Source organism: Musca autumnalis, unplaced genomic scaffold (assembly GCF_047663935.1).
Source record: "Musca autumnalis isolate F117 unplaced genomic scaffold, ASM4766393v1 scaffold_2, whole genome shotgun sequence".
NCBI lineage: Eukaryota > Metazoa > Arthropoda > Insecta > Diptera > Muscidae > Musca > Musca autumnalis.
The window spans coordinates 119,851,036-119,867,028 of NW_027411755.1; the positions used below are offsets into that span (position 1 = coordinate 119,851,036).

The 15,993-nt window shown below is 32.6% G+C and overlaps 1 protein-coding gene across 44 annotated transcripts in view; it reads right to left on the reverse strand.

Annotated features, from left to right (window-relative positions):
- Wdr62 (WD repeat domain 62) overlaps positions 1-15,993 on the reverse strand; it is a 480,266-nt gene that overhangs the window by 41,480 nt on the left and 422,793 nt on the right. For all 44 annotated transcript variants that reach the window (XM_073969119.1, XM_073969149.1, XM_073969152.1 and 41 more), the window contains one exon: positions 378-469. In XM_073969119.1, the coding sequence (XP_073825220.1) occupies positions 378-469 (92 nt within the window). The remainder of the gene's footprint in view (positions 1-377; positions 470-15,993) is intronic.

Genomic DNA, 15,993 nt, shown 5'->3' on the forward strand with positions numbered 1-15,993 from the left:
AAATTCTCATACAACAATTATTATTATTAATGATTTGTTTCACACCTAACCCTCAACTGTCAATGAATAAAAGATTTTGCCGAAAACATAATTTACATAAAAAAATCGCAAATAATGGCGATACAAAAATAATAAAGCAAAACGAGAAATACATTATCGACACGTTGATGGCAACCATAACAAATTTAGAAAATTTTTTGTTTGAACGAATCTTAGCTAATTGCCATCACTAATTTCGATGTCAAAAATACATTTACATTTTTTTATTTTGTGGTTATAAGAGAGGTACATTCTACACTTGTATCTCGCCCAGAGAACTCATAGCAGATTATCACAAAATAATTTACATAAACGAAATTTTGTAAGAAGAAACTTACCCAGCTGGATAGGCCAGTAGGCCACTGATGGGTGAACAATCCAATGCTGCATTGCTGCATACTGTGAGTCCCAAAACTTTTTTAAGTTTTATCTGAAAAGAAAACAAAAGAATAACAAAGGTATTTTAGTAACAAAACTTTATTTAGAACTTAAGTAAACAAAACAAAAAATGCGTTTTTTCTTTTTTGTGTTAAAAAAATTGCAGGAATATCATGTTTTTAATGCTACTCGGCTATGGCCTTGTAAAGTAGGGGGTGGTGCGCAGGTTGTTTTGTCCAGTAATTTTTTGTTTATTAAAATAATTTACACTTATTGTTAGAGAATAAACTATTTACCTTGTTGTTTTGCGCTTTTTTGTTTTCAATTCTATGTTATGTCATGAATTTGCATATCAAAATATTGAGATTTTTTGTTAGCCTCACATGCTTCGCAAATATTTATTATTTTTCAATATTTTTCGCTGTTTAAGGCCGGTAAAAATGTATGCAAACGTTAAAAACGAAACCAGTTGTTCGTTAACACGTTTTTTGTCTATATTTGTTGTTGTTGTTGTTTTTTTTTTTTCATTCAAATAATAAATAAACAAAATTAAATCTTTTTGATGCCAAATATCGATTCATGTTTTATGCATTACATAGAAATTGAATATTTTGTTTTGAGATTGTATCAGAATTTTAAATTATTAAATATTATCGTAGAAGAAGGCTACGCTTGTCGAAAAATATCGTTGTGACCGTCGATAATTGTACATCGAAGTATCGAAGTTTTTAGAAGGAACAATATCTTCAAAAGTACATAAGAATGAAAGACTAGCCATAATCTATTTAAATTCAGCACTTCGATCTATTAGAAAATACCTAAAAAGGTCATCTATAGAAAACCTTAAAATGTCTTCGGTCTACTATAGAAGGCCTTATAATTCGTTCCGCCTACTAGGTTAGACCTTAAAAGGTCTTCTTCTAATAAAGAAGACCTTAAAGGGTTTTCTGTTTACTATGGAAGACCATAAAAGGTCTTTCGTCTCACAATAGAAGACCATAAAAAGTTCTTCTGTCATCTAGAGAATACCTTAAAAGACCCTTTAAGGTTTTCTGTCGTCTACAGAAGGCCCTAAAAGGTATGTATACTAAAGAAGACCCTAAAAGCCTTCTAGAGAAGATCTAGTAGAAAATGCATAAAAGGTCTTCTCTCTACAAAAGAAGAACTTAAAAGGTCTTCGATCTACTAGAATATACCTAAAAAAGTCCTTCATCTACTATAGAAAACCTTAAAAGATCTGCGGTCTACTATAAAAAACCTTAGAAGGTCTTCGGTCTACTACAGAAGGTCTTCGGTCTACTACTAGGGAAGACCCTAAAGGTCTTCGATCTATTAAAAAAGACCTAAAAAGGTCTTCTGTCTTCTAGATAAGACCTTAAAATGTCTTCAATCTACTAGAGAAAATCTTAAAAGGTGTTCGTTCCACTAGAGAAGACCTTAAAAGATCTTCGGTATAATGTAGGAGACCTTAAAGGGTCTTCGGTCTACTAAAGGAGACGTTAAAATGTCTTCTGTGTACTAAAGAAGACCCTAAAAGGCCTTCGATCTACTACAGAAGACCTAAAAAGGTATTATATTCTGTTTTATAGAGAACTTTAAAAGGTCTTTGGTATACTAGAGAAGACCTTTGATATACTAGAGAAGCCCTTAAAGTTCTTCGATCTAGTATATAAGACCTTAAAACGCCTTTGATCTACAAGAGAGGACTTTAAAAGGCCTTCTGTCTTTTAGAGAAAACCTTAAAAGGCCTGTGATCTACTAGAGAAGACCTTAGTAGATCTTCGGTATTCTATAGGAGTCCTTAAAGGATCTTCGGTCTACGAAAGGAGACTTTAAAAGGTCTTCTTTGCACTAAAGAAGACCTTAAAAGGCCTTCGATCTACTAGAGAAGACCTTAAAAGGCCTTCGATCAACTATAGAAGACCTTAAAAGGTCATCTGCCTACTAGAGAAGACCTTGAAAGGTCTTCTGTGTACGAAAAAAGAGCTTAATGGATCTTCTGTTTACTATGAAAGAATTTAGAAGTTAATCAGCCTACTGTGTTCTAAAGAAGGCCTTAAAGGGTCTTCTGTCTTCTAGAGAAGATCTTAAAAGGTCTTCTGTCCAATAAAGAAGACCTTAGAACGACTTCGATCTGCTAGAGAAGATCTTAAGGGTTCTTCGGTTTACTATAGAATACCTTAAAAGGTCCTCGATCAACTAGAGAATACCTTAGAATGTCTTCGGTCTACTATAGAAGGCCTTAAAAGGTCTTCTGCCTACTAGGGAAGACCTTAAAAGGTTTCTATGTACTAAAGAAGACCGTGAATGATCGTCTGTCTACTAGAGAAGACACTAAAAATCTTCTGTCTACGATAAACTAATTTTATATTGAAAATGGGGTATATCAGATCACGATATTACGATGTACAAAGGTTGGACCCATGTCAGTCACTCCATTCGATTATCCTGACAACCAGCCTGATAACGTTGCTGTTGGATCATTATGTCTGAATGCTGGGCTTGGCCACGAAACACATTATGTCGTTGTGAACAGGGGTAACATCGGTAAAAATTTCAAAACGATCCTTGAACAATCCTGAAACTGCACTTAAGCGAACCGAATGTACCGGACCTTCTCGGAACATGATATATGTTTGGAAGAAATTTAACGATGTTCACAGTTTCGATTAAATTGGATACTTAATTCGTAAGTAATCGTGCTAATCAGTAAATGTAGTTACTGCCAGCCCAGGGGGATATAGACTCCCTAAGTGGTCATATTTTAGGAATTTTTTGTATATAATATTTGGAAAAGTTCTAATTTTCTCCATTGGACCCGCCTTCATGGTGTCTTTCTCACTACGTCCCTGGTTGCACTTGCTAAGTGTCGTAATAACTTCAACAGGACATCCAGACCACGCGGCAAAAAGGATGCTAAAATAAAATCCACGTGCACAATGTGATATGAGGAAACACCACCCTTGTCACTTTGGTAAAGTTCATGGGAAATCGATTTTGTTTATTACTTATTTATTATTCATTTTCTAAATAAATTTGTAATTGACTGTTGTTCTCCACCCCACAATTTATATCATAGATCAATAAAAAAATTAATCAAAGTATTTATTCTCCCTAATATTTTCACTAAAGACTGTAATAATTGAACATTTGAACATGAACATTTAATTTTCATAATTTTTTCCACACATTTAGAGATGGTGTAATGGTGCACACTATATGCATAAGAGTGTGTGTGTGGAGTTCAACAATTGAGGTTAATAGAAACGACAGACATAAAGTCTACAAACGGATAGACTGGAATGAATGGTGGGACAGATTTATAAACTATAAATCGTTTCATAGACATATCATCTGTTTAATGATGGAGGACGGATACCCCCATACGACCATACATACCACAGATATGTTTGCATGCATATTTTAATGGTTTGAAATAAAATAGCTACAAAAACAAAATCATAATAATTATTACAATAATGACAACAATGTGGGCAAAGAGAAAAGGCCTTTTGTTTTTTATTTATGTTCAAAAATAAACGACTTTTGCAATGTTAGGGGTCTTTGTCGTCTGCAAAATCTGCTGATGTGCTATTAAGCCTTGCACTTTTTTTCTACAATGTGAGTGAATGTGTGTTTTTGTGGTTTTTGCAAATGTGATTAATCACAATATTAACTATTTTTGTTAATTAAAGCCTAATGAATGTGACGTTCATGATTTTGAACTTTTTTCTCCGAAGCGGTGGTAATTAATTCATGTATGTTGGTGTACCCTACAGTAGTATATGATGGTGTAGATTGATTTTTTTCACCAAAAGAGATTGTATTGTTGAGCAGATTTTGATATAATTTATACGGGAGGATCTGATTGGGATGGGTTTTTTTTGCTTTCACACAGTTTCTATTCTTTGTTTATAAAATTTTCAATTTTAAAATCTTGTTTCGTTTAAGATCGTATTTTAAACTCAACATTCCTACCAAAAACAAACGTCCATAGTAATTTTTGCAATATGCTTGTAGGCCCTCACATTTGTCGGCTCCTATCGCCCACAGTCGATTTTTTACCATTTGCTTTGTTTTATGTTTACATGCACACTCATCAAGATAATAACATAATTATGTAGGTTTTCCCAATGTGTCTTCTTCATTTCATTGAAATTTCTCTAAGCAATGATTTTAAAACTTTTCAAAAGTCATAGAATGACATGTTTTTACTACGTATGACTTGAAAAAAAAACTTACCCTTAGCTTGACCATGAACTTGCAATTCATGATAAGTTCATTTTGTAGAAAAAAACTTTTAAATTTATTTATTTTGATTTATTAAGCATTTGAGTACCAACATATATTTCGAATGATTTAAAGCAATACCATTTGACAAAGATTCAATATTACAAGTTGAGTTTATGGTGAGTTAAGCAAAGAAAGAAAATTCTACCAAGTCGTAAAATTTAAGAGTTTGCTAGGGAGTTTTAACATGATACAATTGTACCACTGCCCATCGTCTCACAAAAAGCGCAGAAGGCATTGAAGGCATGTCACTCAGGAATCCACAGGCTACTTGGTAAGCGCGCTTTATCTAGAGAAGTGGATCATGCACTTTCACGACAAACGCTCAAATTGAAAATGGGAAAACTCAAACAATCACAGAAGGTCTCCACCAGAATGTGTTAGATTAGTTCAAGCTCTGGCGATCAATGATGATGACTGTTGCCGAAACAACAAGTTTAAATACCGGCATAAAGACAGGCGTTGTAGTTCGACTGCAGCAAATGTTTGATGATAAAAGCTACCCCGCACCAGAGATAAAAATTCAGTACAATAGTAATTTTTTCAGTATCATTTCACTATAAAAAGTAACGAAGTACCCCCGCGGCTAATTCAGTACCATTTCACAAACTCTCGTTGCACACGATGAAAACTTTTATGTGAAACTAAAAATGCAAAATTCACATTTTGCTTCTAAGTCTAAAATTTGTATAAATGCAAATTGGTAGAAATTTTAAAAATCTGGATGTACGAGGGCATTTCGGAAACTTCTTAACCTAGCACAAAAAGTGCGGTATAAACAGAAAAAAGTTAAGTGTTTTGGAAACTTCCATCTCTGTTATGAACACATGTTAAATTTTGTTTCGATCTGGCAACTCCTTCATATAGAAACAGGTGTTCAAAAAAGACGCATCCGCAATTTTTTTACAATGGAAAAATTAGAAATGCGTGCTGTCATTAAAAATTTACATAAAAAAGGTTTATCGGGACAAGAAATTCATAATGATATGGTGAATGTGTTAGGTGAAAGTGCTCCTTCATATGCAACAGTAAAAAATTGGGTTGCTGAATTTAAACGTGGTCGTACAAGCATTGAAGATGAACCACGTAGTGGGCGTCCAAAAACAGCAACAACAACAGAAATTGTAGCCAAAGTGCATGATATGGTATTAAAAGATCGACGAATAAAAGTGCGTGAAATTGCTAATATCATGGGCATCTCAAATGATCGAGTCCATTTAATTTTGCATGAAGAACTTCCATCTTCCAAGATGGGTGCCGCATTTGTTAACAGTCGATCAAAAACGCATAAGAATAAACATTTCTCAAGCTTGTTTGGATCGTTTTAAGCGAAATAAAATGGATTTTAAGCGTCGTTTCATAACTGTTGATGAGACATGGATCCACTACTATACTCCAGAGACAAAAGAACAATCCAAACAATGGACTGAAGCTGGAGGAAGTGCCCCAAAGAAGGCAAAAACAATTCAATCGGCTGGTAAGGTTATGGCAACGGTTTTTTGGGGCTTCAAAAGTATTTTATTGATTGACTATCTGCAAAAGGGTAAAACAATAAATTCAGAGTACTATTGCAACCTTTTGGATCAATTAAATGTACAAATTCGAGAAAAACGTCCTGGCTTACAACACAAAAAAATAATTTTTCATCAAGACAACGCACCAGCGCACAAGAGTGTTTTAACAATGGCTAAAATCAACGAATTTAAGTACGAGTTGCTTGACCACCCACCTTATTCTCCTGATTTAGCTCCCAGTGACTTTTACGTGTTCCCAAATCTAAAAAAATTCCTTGCTGGCAAGCGTTTTACCTCAAATGAAGATGCAATTACAGTTGTAAACCACTATTTTGAAGACCTTGAGGAAAACTATTTGAATCAAGAATTGCTAGAAAAGCGTTGGACTAAGTGTATTGAAGTTTCAGGAGATTATATTGAAAAATAAAAATATTTTTGAAAAACTAACTATTCTCTTTCATTGATAGGCTAAGAAGTTTCCGAACCACCCTCGTATGTACCTTCATATTGGGAATATACAAACAAATGAACCTATATTGATCATTTTCTTCGTGGAGCTCTTCTACTCATTGAGAATCCGAAATACCAAGTTACAGTCACTAGACTAATCATATAAATCACTTCAAGCGGTATCGTAGTACCTTCCAACCTTGGAACCTGCAATATCTCTTCTATGGGGGTTATATTAGTGGTGGTAAACTGTCGATAGTCCGACTATCGTTTTGATTACTGTCGTAAAACAAAGTTTTCATCAGCAACCAAAACATGTTGTTTGGGACACCTGTCGCGATGTATTAAAAAAAAATAATTTGCTTAGAGTTCAATATAAACACAGCTTTACGACAGCGATCAAAACGATAGTCGGACTATCGATAGTGTGCCAGCTCTAGGCTTTATTAAAAAGTGCATCTGTACCCACAGTTCTCTATAGGAATGTTTTATACCCATATCGAATGTTTTCTACCCAAACAAAATGCCTAATTTCAGACCTTTCGATGGGATAATGACGCTAAAACCCGGTGGAGCCGTTCTATGGGAGCTTATATCAGAACGTGGACCTGCACAGGTCAATTTTTGGGGGTGAGTTTTGTAGCCCCAACATAGACTAAATACCACATTTCAACAATTTTGGTATGATAATGTGGCACAAAGCTTTAAAATACCGAAAATCGGAAGGTACCCATTTTAATACCAAACATGACCATTTTTAATATATAACAAGATGTAAAAAACACAAAAACCCTCATATTTGTATGAAAAATAGTAAAACACTAAAAAGTTTAACTTATTTGAAAATGTTGCCTTTTAGGGCGGAGATCATTTTTTAATATTAATTTTTAATTAATCGAGCTTAATGACCAATGATCGAAAAATCGAACCCACACAACCACCACTTTGTGGCATGCATATGTCGGCTTGCCAGAGGCTCTTCAGACATATCGGCTGTGGAGCGGCTTCTCTGTCATCCAACTTTTCTTCTTTCAAATGCAACTTTGTCCTTGAATTCCTCTGAAACAAATTGACGGAATTTGACCTATATTATGAAAATATATCTATCGGTTCAAATGTTACAGAATTTTGACCAGGATTTTTTTTTTGATAAAAAAATGATAAGCTATTGGCAAAGCGTACTACTTCCTTTTTACTTCTTCTGTCCTGTTTGCATACATATCTAAGCTTGCTTTTGTATTTCAAACTTCAAATTCAGTCTTGGTAAAAACCGAACAGAACAGAACCGAAAATTCACATTAAACTTTTATATTCATATTGCCATGAATAATCCAGAATGAATTACATGGTGCAAACTAATCCTATTTTAAAGTTTAAGGTCTGAGTCCATCAACCTGGGCAAGCGTGGTAATTGATGATAAGCTCTCGTCTAGTAATAGTTGTAAAGAAAAGGTACTGCAAATTAATAGTACTGCTTATAAAAAATGTACATTTTAATGTATGTTGCGTAATAATAAAATCAATTAGTGAAACGTAAACGTAAGCTCAAACAAAATATGTACATAAATGGAATTAAGTGAAAAGTAAACATAAAAAGTAAAATAAAATATTTCGTGGAATTAAAAGTTAATCCGCTTCATATTTAAATTTATAGTTGTACGACATCCGACTTACATAGCCGAAACAAACCGCACTGTTTGCAAAGAGCGGAGACGCGAATCCACGCATTCTGTGTGCAAAAGATGGGCATCCTAATCATTGTCAAACAGTGGCACCCAACCAAGTACATACAATTTATTCCTGAATTATTTCACGAAACTTTACAGGAGAAAATAGTTTAACGGAACTTAAATTTATCACGAAAAGAGAGACAATCCTAATAATTCTTTCTATAAATTTAGAATAAATATGAATTATTGATTGGAACTAATCACATAAACTATCGTATAAACTACCACAAAAACTCTAGATCGTATACAGATAGCAGTCAGTGAAAGATAATTTATTTGCCTCATTTGCATTCGCAGATTTTATATCTTTTTGTTTTTATTTCGTTTACGAGTTGGTCACAAAATGCTAATTAACTTTTATTTCCTACATTATTAAGTGGTAATTTACAATTCATAAATTATAAAACAATATTTTTATATCGAGTCGAATCTAAACAAATTTAGATTTTATGTTAGATGATGTATACGAGCTGCACATTTAGCATAGAGTTTTTCTACTATTTGCATTGTTTACGAAAGGCTTGCAATAAAAGAACGAATAATAAGCCCAAGGGAAGGAATGGGATAAGAGTGACGTGCTTAATTTAAATGTTAAGGCCGATAGCAGTAGTCGCTAGTACTTTTAGGTGTAAGTGTATTATAATTTAAGATTATAGTAAATATTTAAATAAAAAATAATTTATATATTTTTATGTATCTCAAAGTTATTTCTAATTTTCGTATAACCTAATTCAAACTTCTTCTACCAAGTGATAGATTCCGAGTAATTCTAAATTGGAAGAAATATGAATTAGATTAATTTCCTTTATTTAAATATGAATAGTTTAAAATAGTTTAAAACAATGGTTGTTGCAAGACAAAAGATATTTATCGCAATTAGCTACCCACAATCTGTTGCAGATTTCCTTAATAACATTGTTAACTTTATGGGCGAATGAATAAATGTCGATTTGTTTTTTGTTCTTTTGCAAATAGTGGTATGAAAGTTTTGACACACACTCTTCCATTAACAATAACTTGTTGTTGAACTACCTGTTTGCTCAAATTTAGTTGAAAAGCAATTAAATTGTTTGATTCTATTGCCTAAGGTGCTGTCGTGGTGGTGAATAAATGACATTGTTTTATGAGGTTGTAATAACAAGTTTTCGATTTTTTTTAATATGTCTTGTTTACGACTTTCCACGTTGTTAACGCCCTCTAGTTGACGTAATTGGCTTAGCATCTACTTTGTTGTCATTCTCTCAAGATCAAGGTGATTTGTAAATAGCTTTCCGATAGAAAAAAAGAAACAAACAACAATGCAGGTTATTATTGTAACTATCAGGCATGTCACAGAAACGAATTCCGATCGAAAGTGGAATTAATTCCGTATTTGGCTTCTTCAGAAAACGAAAAACGAAGAATTTTTCGGAATGAAACCACTTTTGATTTTGCAAACGGAATTTTATTTTTATTTTTTTTTTTAATTTGCCACTTTAAAACACTCTAAAAACACTTAGAAACAATAAAAATGTTGTTTTGTTAAAAAAATTTACATTTAATTTCATATTTAAACTAAATAATGAAGTTTTCCGATTTTACAAAACCGATCGGAATCTGAAGAAACTAAAACAAAAACGATCGAAATGAAATTACGGAATTGAAACCATTCCGATCGGAATCTGTGACATGCCTGTATAGTTAATTGTAAGCGAGAAAATTAAAATAAATGACAATAGATGATGACAGTAGTTTTGCAGTTCGAAAACTGTGAATAACTAAATGCTATACCTTAAGGAATGTAGAATTACAATTATTTGTATAAAAATTGAAATTTTAAACAATGAAATTTTAGGTGGTGTGAAGAATATTTTGATTATTTAGTATATTTTCGTTGTTAATTAGTATTTGACGATCGCCGTCTTTATAGACGAGCCTAAAGGACGTCTTTATAGACAAACCTAAAGGTCGTCTTTATAGACCAGCCTAAAGGTCGTCTTTATAGACCAGCCTAAAGGTCGTCTTTATAGACCAGCCTAAAGGTCGTCTTTATAGACCAGCTTAAAGGTCGTCTTTATAGACGAGTATAAAGGTCGTCTTTATAGACGAGCTAACGGTCGTCTTAATAGATAAAACATTTCCACGTTTTCTAGCCGTCAAAGTGCTCCAAAAATATTCTTTAAAAAAACACGATTTCTAGCCTTCAAAGTGCTCCAAAAATATTCTTTAAACATCTACGATTTGAAGCTTTCAATGTGCTCCAAATATATTCTTTAAAAATCCACGATTTGAAGCCTTCAAAGTGCTCCAAAAATATTCTTTAAACATCTACGATTTGAAGCTTTCAATGTGGTCCAAACATATTCTTTAAAAATCCACGATATGTAGCCTTCAAAGTCCTCCAAAAATATTCTTTAAAAATCCAGGATTTGTAGCCTTCAAAGTCCTCCAGAAATATTCTTTAAAAATCCACGAATTTTACCCTTCAAAGTGCTCCAAAATATTCTCTAAAAATTCACGATTTCTAGCCTTCAAAGTCCTCCAAAAATATTCTTTAAAAATCCACGATATGTAGCCTTCAAAGTTCTCCAGAAATATTCTTTAAAAATCCAGGATTTGTAGCCTTCAAAGTCCTCCAGAAATATTCTTTAAAAATCCACGATTTGTAGCCTTCAATGTGCTCCAAAATATTCTCTAAAAATTCACGATTTCTAGCCTTCAAAGTCCCCCAAAAATATTCTTTAAAAATCCACGATATCTAGCCTTCAAAGTCCTCCAAAAATATTCTTTAAAAAAAAAACACACGATTTCTGGCCTTCAAAATCCTCGAAAATATTCTTTAAAAATCTACGATTTCTGGCCTTCAAAATCCTCGAAAATATTCTTTAAACATCTACGTTTTGAAGCTTTCAATGTGCTCCAAATATATTCTTTAAAAATGTACGATTTGATCCTTCAAAGCCCCACTGAAATATTCTTTAAAAATCCACGATTTGTAGACTCCAAAGTTCTCGAGAAATATTCTTTAAAATCCTGGATTTGTAGCCATCAGAGTCCTACAAAAATATTTTTTAAAAATCTACGATTTGTGGCCTTCAAAGTGCTCCAAAAAATATTCTTTAAAAATCTATGATTTGTAGCCTTCAAAATCCTTCAAAATTATTCTTTAAAAATCCACGGTTTCTAGCCTTCAACGTCCTCAAAAATATTCTTAAAATATCCACGATTTCAATTCATCAATGTCCTCGGGAAAATATTCTTTAAAAATTTACTATTTCTAGCCTTCCAAATATATGGTTAAAAAAATAATAAAAAATATTTATTAAGAAAATCGAAAAATTTTTATTCATAACAATTATTTTAGCATCCTTAATGAAAATGTAAGAAAAAACAGAATCAACGACCAACGTGCGCCTTAATCAATTTTAAAGGAATGGAGCTTACACCTTGGAAGTTTCGCAGATTCTGAAACTACAATGTCCATAGATGAAAAAATCAAAAAACTAAAAAAATCGCCGGAGGACTTTTTAAATAAATCGCGGTCAAAGTTCACACTTTTATGAGTTTTTTAGGTTTTCACGATTTTGTTTGGAAACCGCATGTCCTATGGAAATTACACTAAAGAAAATTTTGTAGCTGTGAAAATTCTTTACCAGATTGAGATTTATGATATTTTTGTAAGTTTTATTGTTGTTGAGATATAGAAGTTCAAATTGGGACAATGCACTGACTGTATAGCCTCCTTATAAAACAATGCCATGACTACAATTTCCCAAATTGAAATTATATATCTCAAAAAATGGTACAACCTAGGAACAAACTACAAAATTCAATCTTGTAGAATTTTAACAGCTACAATATTTTCTTAAGCCACATTTCGATAGGACTTGCCGTGAAAAATAGTGAAAACCTAAAAACCCTAAAAATATGAACTTTGATCGCGATTTATTTAAAATTCCCTTCAGCGATTTTTTCTTGTTTTTGGATTTTTCTCATCTACAAACATTACTGTTTCAGAATCCTTAAAAACTTCCCAGGTATAAGCGGTTAAGGCGCACTGTACATGACATCATTTTATAAGGAGGAGATACAGTCAACTCATTGTCCCAATTTGAACTTCTATATCTCATAAACGGTAAAACCTACGACAATAACATATGAGTCAATCTTGTAGACAATTTTCACTGCTACAACATTTCCTTTCGTTCTATTTCCATAGGACTTGCTGTTTCCAAGCAAAATCGTGAAAACCTAAAAAACCGTAAAAGTGTGAACTTTGACCGCGATTTATTTAAAAAGCCCTCCGGCGCTTTTTTTTTTTTTTTTTGATTTTTCTCATCTATGAACATTGTAGTTTCAGAATATGTAGCAATGCCGTTTTCTGTGAAAACCACAGATTTGTAATGTTTTTGGATACTAAAAAATATACTACAGCTTAACTAAAAATAAATATCAATCTCAAAATCTGAAATCGGTTAATCCTGCTGCTAAAAACAGAATAAGTCCGAAGGTTTTGAAGCTGTTATGAACCTTTGATATTTTAAAATATTTATTAATGGTATATTTCGACGACTTGCCTAAGTTATTTCCTTTATATAATTGATTCAATTTTATGCAATTACAAATTATATTACCAACTGCCCCAGCAAATACTTGTCGATGAAACAAAACTACTCTACACTGGTATTGATGGTTTTATTTCAGATGATCACTTCAAATAATTATTATTGTGTTGAAATTATTTAATTTGAATAAGCAACCTGTGTGTATAATTAATATGTTTTGATTTGATTTGAAAAGTGAGCGGCTCTAGGTATATCAATTCGAATTTTACAGATGATTGAATGTGTTTTGTAATTAATTTGTAATTTATGTATCGTAGCAAGCAATCACATCAATCTGGGAGATGGGATGGGTGGGGCGAGGAGAGTTGTCGCTCATGATCTTTGTAATGGTAATTTTTCACTAAACGAAATGATATAAATGATGTAAAATAGTTTTGCAATAAAGTTTCCTCAAAGATAAAAAACCCTATTCATTTAAAAAAAAATGAAAAAAAAAATATGGGCGATCGCTTTTTTCCAACAGATAGTGGTGTTCGTTATAAAACAAACTTTAGAGCTTCTACTCTTTAGTAATTTGCCAAAATAAAAGCAAAATGAAGTCATTTTTTCAGGAAACCAAATGTTATTTTATAATCGGATCACATCTCGTAAACACCTATTCCCCATTAGCAAAGCAACTAATTCCCCAGAAGGGGGTGTGAAATAAAATGAAGAACAACAAATCTCGTTAAATATAGATTATAATTTATCGAAATGTTTGTTTGTGCAAAATCAAGGCACCATTCATCATTCGTTATGAATAGCTGTGACTTTATTCACCGCCCGATGATGATAAAAAGGGAATCCAAAACAACACCAACAAGTTGGTGTGGTGGTAGTACAGGCTTAATTGCTTTTGAAATTCAAGTTTTTTTTCTGATACCAATTAAATCGATTTAAGCAGTTTATCAATTTTATTGAGAACGACAGCAAAAAAGATAAAAAGGAACAAAAAACAGGTGTGTATTTTTTACAAAAAAAAGCACAAATTGAAAACAAATTAATAATGTCGCAAATATATATAAATACAAAAATACGTCGCAAATAATGATAAACGTCTTTTTTGTGGGATTTTGAACTCAAGTTTTTTCAATCATAAATAAACAAATATAAATTTGAACTTTTCTGTTAAATGCATGATACAGGTCAATCGACAGCAAGGAGAAATTATTATACACTCAGCTTTATGGATAACTATTATATTAGGTTTGTCTGGTTACCCTAAAATTTGTACCAATTGTTGCTGGAAGTCGTCTTTTAACACAAAAGTCCAGCAAAAGAGAGCGATTCGAGAGAGACATTTTGACAGTTCTTTTACTGAAAGTGCAAATTCTTGCTGGACAAATTTATTCTTCCTGCAAACAATAAATCAGCTGTTTTTAATTATTCTATGATTTATGTTTGTGCAAATTGAAAACAATTTTATTGTGGAAATAAGAATGCTAACTGTTTTTTTTTTTTTTTGGAGAACCAAGTTGCGAAATTGAAAATTTATTTTTTGGGTCATTATCTTTTTCATTTTTAATAAAATACAAAATCTTTGCTTGTTTGGTTCCTTTAATGGCGGACTAATTGTTCTGTTTTGGCAAATCAGCAGATGCTTGCTGGTTTTTGCAGGGAAGGTGTGTGCTTACTTTTTACATTTTTCTTGCAAAAGAGAATAAAAACTCCTTACTCTCCGAGAAAGTTCATGCTGCACAATTTTTCCTGGGGAAGTAACCAGACAGACCTATTATTACTAATGTAACTGATAGCTTTACGTTAATTTAGATAAATTTCTGTTAATTAAAAAATTCGAATTGTAACATGATTTTTTTTGTGACGTGAATGCTGTTCTTTCAATTCTCTTGTATTTGTCGCCCTTCCACAGGTATATATTATGTTATTGTACGCTCAATGTGAGTTGTGCATTTGTTGCAGTAATGAATTGTTGGTATTCGAGATGTTACCTGATCTTCCTTCTAGAAACATCAACGACGAGAGGGAATTTTGGATAAATACGGGAGAATGGCGACTGCCTCAGTTGTAATTCATACCATGAACTGAAACCGTCAGTTAGGGAAGAAGTAAAGGAAAGATGCGTGCTTAGTAGAGTTAAGCTGTGTGCTTCGTTAAGCAAAGTCGTTTACGTCTGCACGGAGTAAAGCCAAACCTAATTCCGTAAAATTATTTACAGTTTGATACAATTGAAAATTTGCCTAACCGAAATAATGGGTATAAAGTTTACTATAAACCCATAGCATTATGGACGTGGCCAAATTGGTAATTTTCCTGCGTGGCAGGTGCGCACGAATGGAGTAACCGGTTTGGTTCATACTTTATGCAGTCCAATTTTTTCCAAACTCAGACCTGGGGCTCAATTCTGTTTTTATGAAAATGTGAAATGAAAACTTTTATAAAGGGAAAAACTGTCAAATGAAAAAAATTATAAAGGAAATATTTTTCATTTGAAATTTTCATAGAACAAGAATCCAGCTCCAAATCATATGCATTAATGCAACTTTCTCAAATTGTCTATAATTCCAGAGATAAAGGACCGCATCCAGTGTTCAAAGTTGTTTCAATGTCCTCGTTTCAGTTTGTATAAAAGTTAATACAGTGCACTCTCTGTGGAGAAACTTAAAATCACGAGATTTATTGTACATTGGAAATAAAAATTACACCTTAAATTAAAAACAGGAAGTTGTTCATTTAATTTTTCTTCCTCCCCTCAATTTACTCATCTGCACTAATAACGTACTTGTTTTCATTTCTTCTTTGCGCGAATTGTATTCCCTAAGTACATTTCAACAAATCTCTCTCTATTAACAGTATGCAGACATGAGGCTGTGAAACATCCGACATTCGCATATTAAATTTAATAACTTTTTATAAAATACCCCAGATGAATAATTTATAAACGTCCGGCGATGTGCAAAAAATGTTCTGCTAATACTTTTAATTGCAATTAAAGATGGCTGAGAGAATATAACAAATTTATTTATGTAGTTGATTTTTAAAGAATAATAA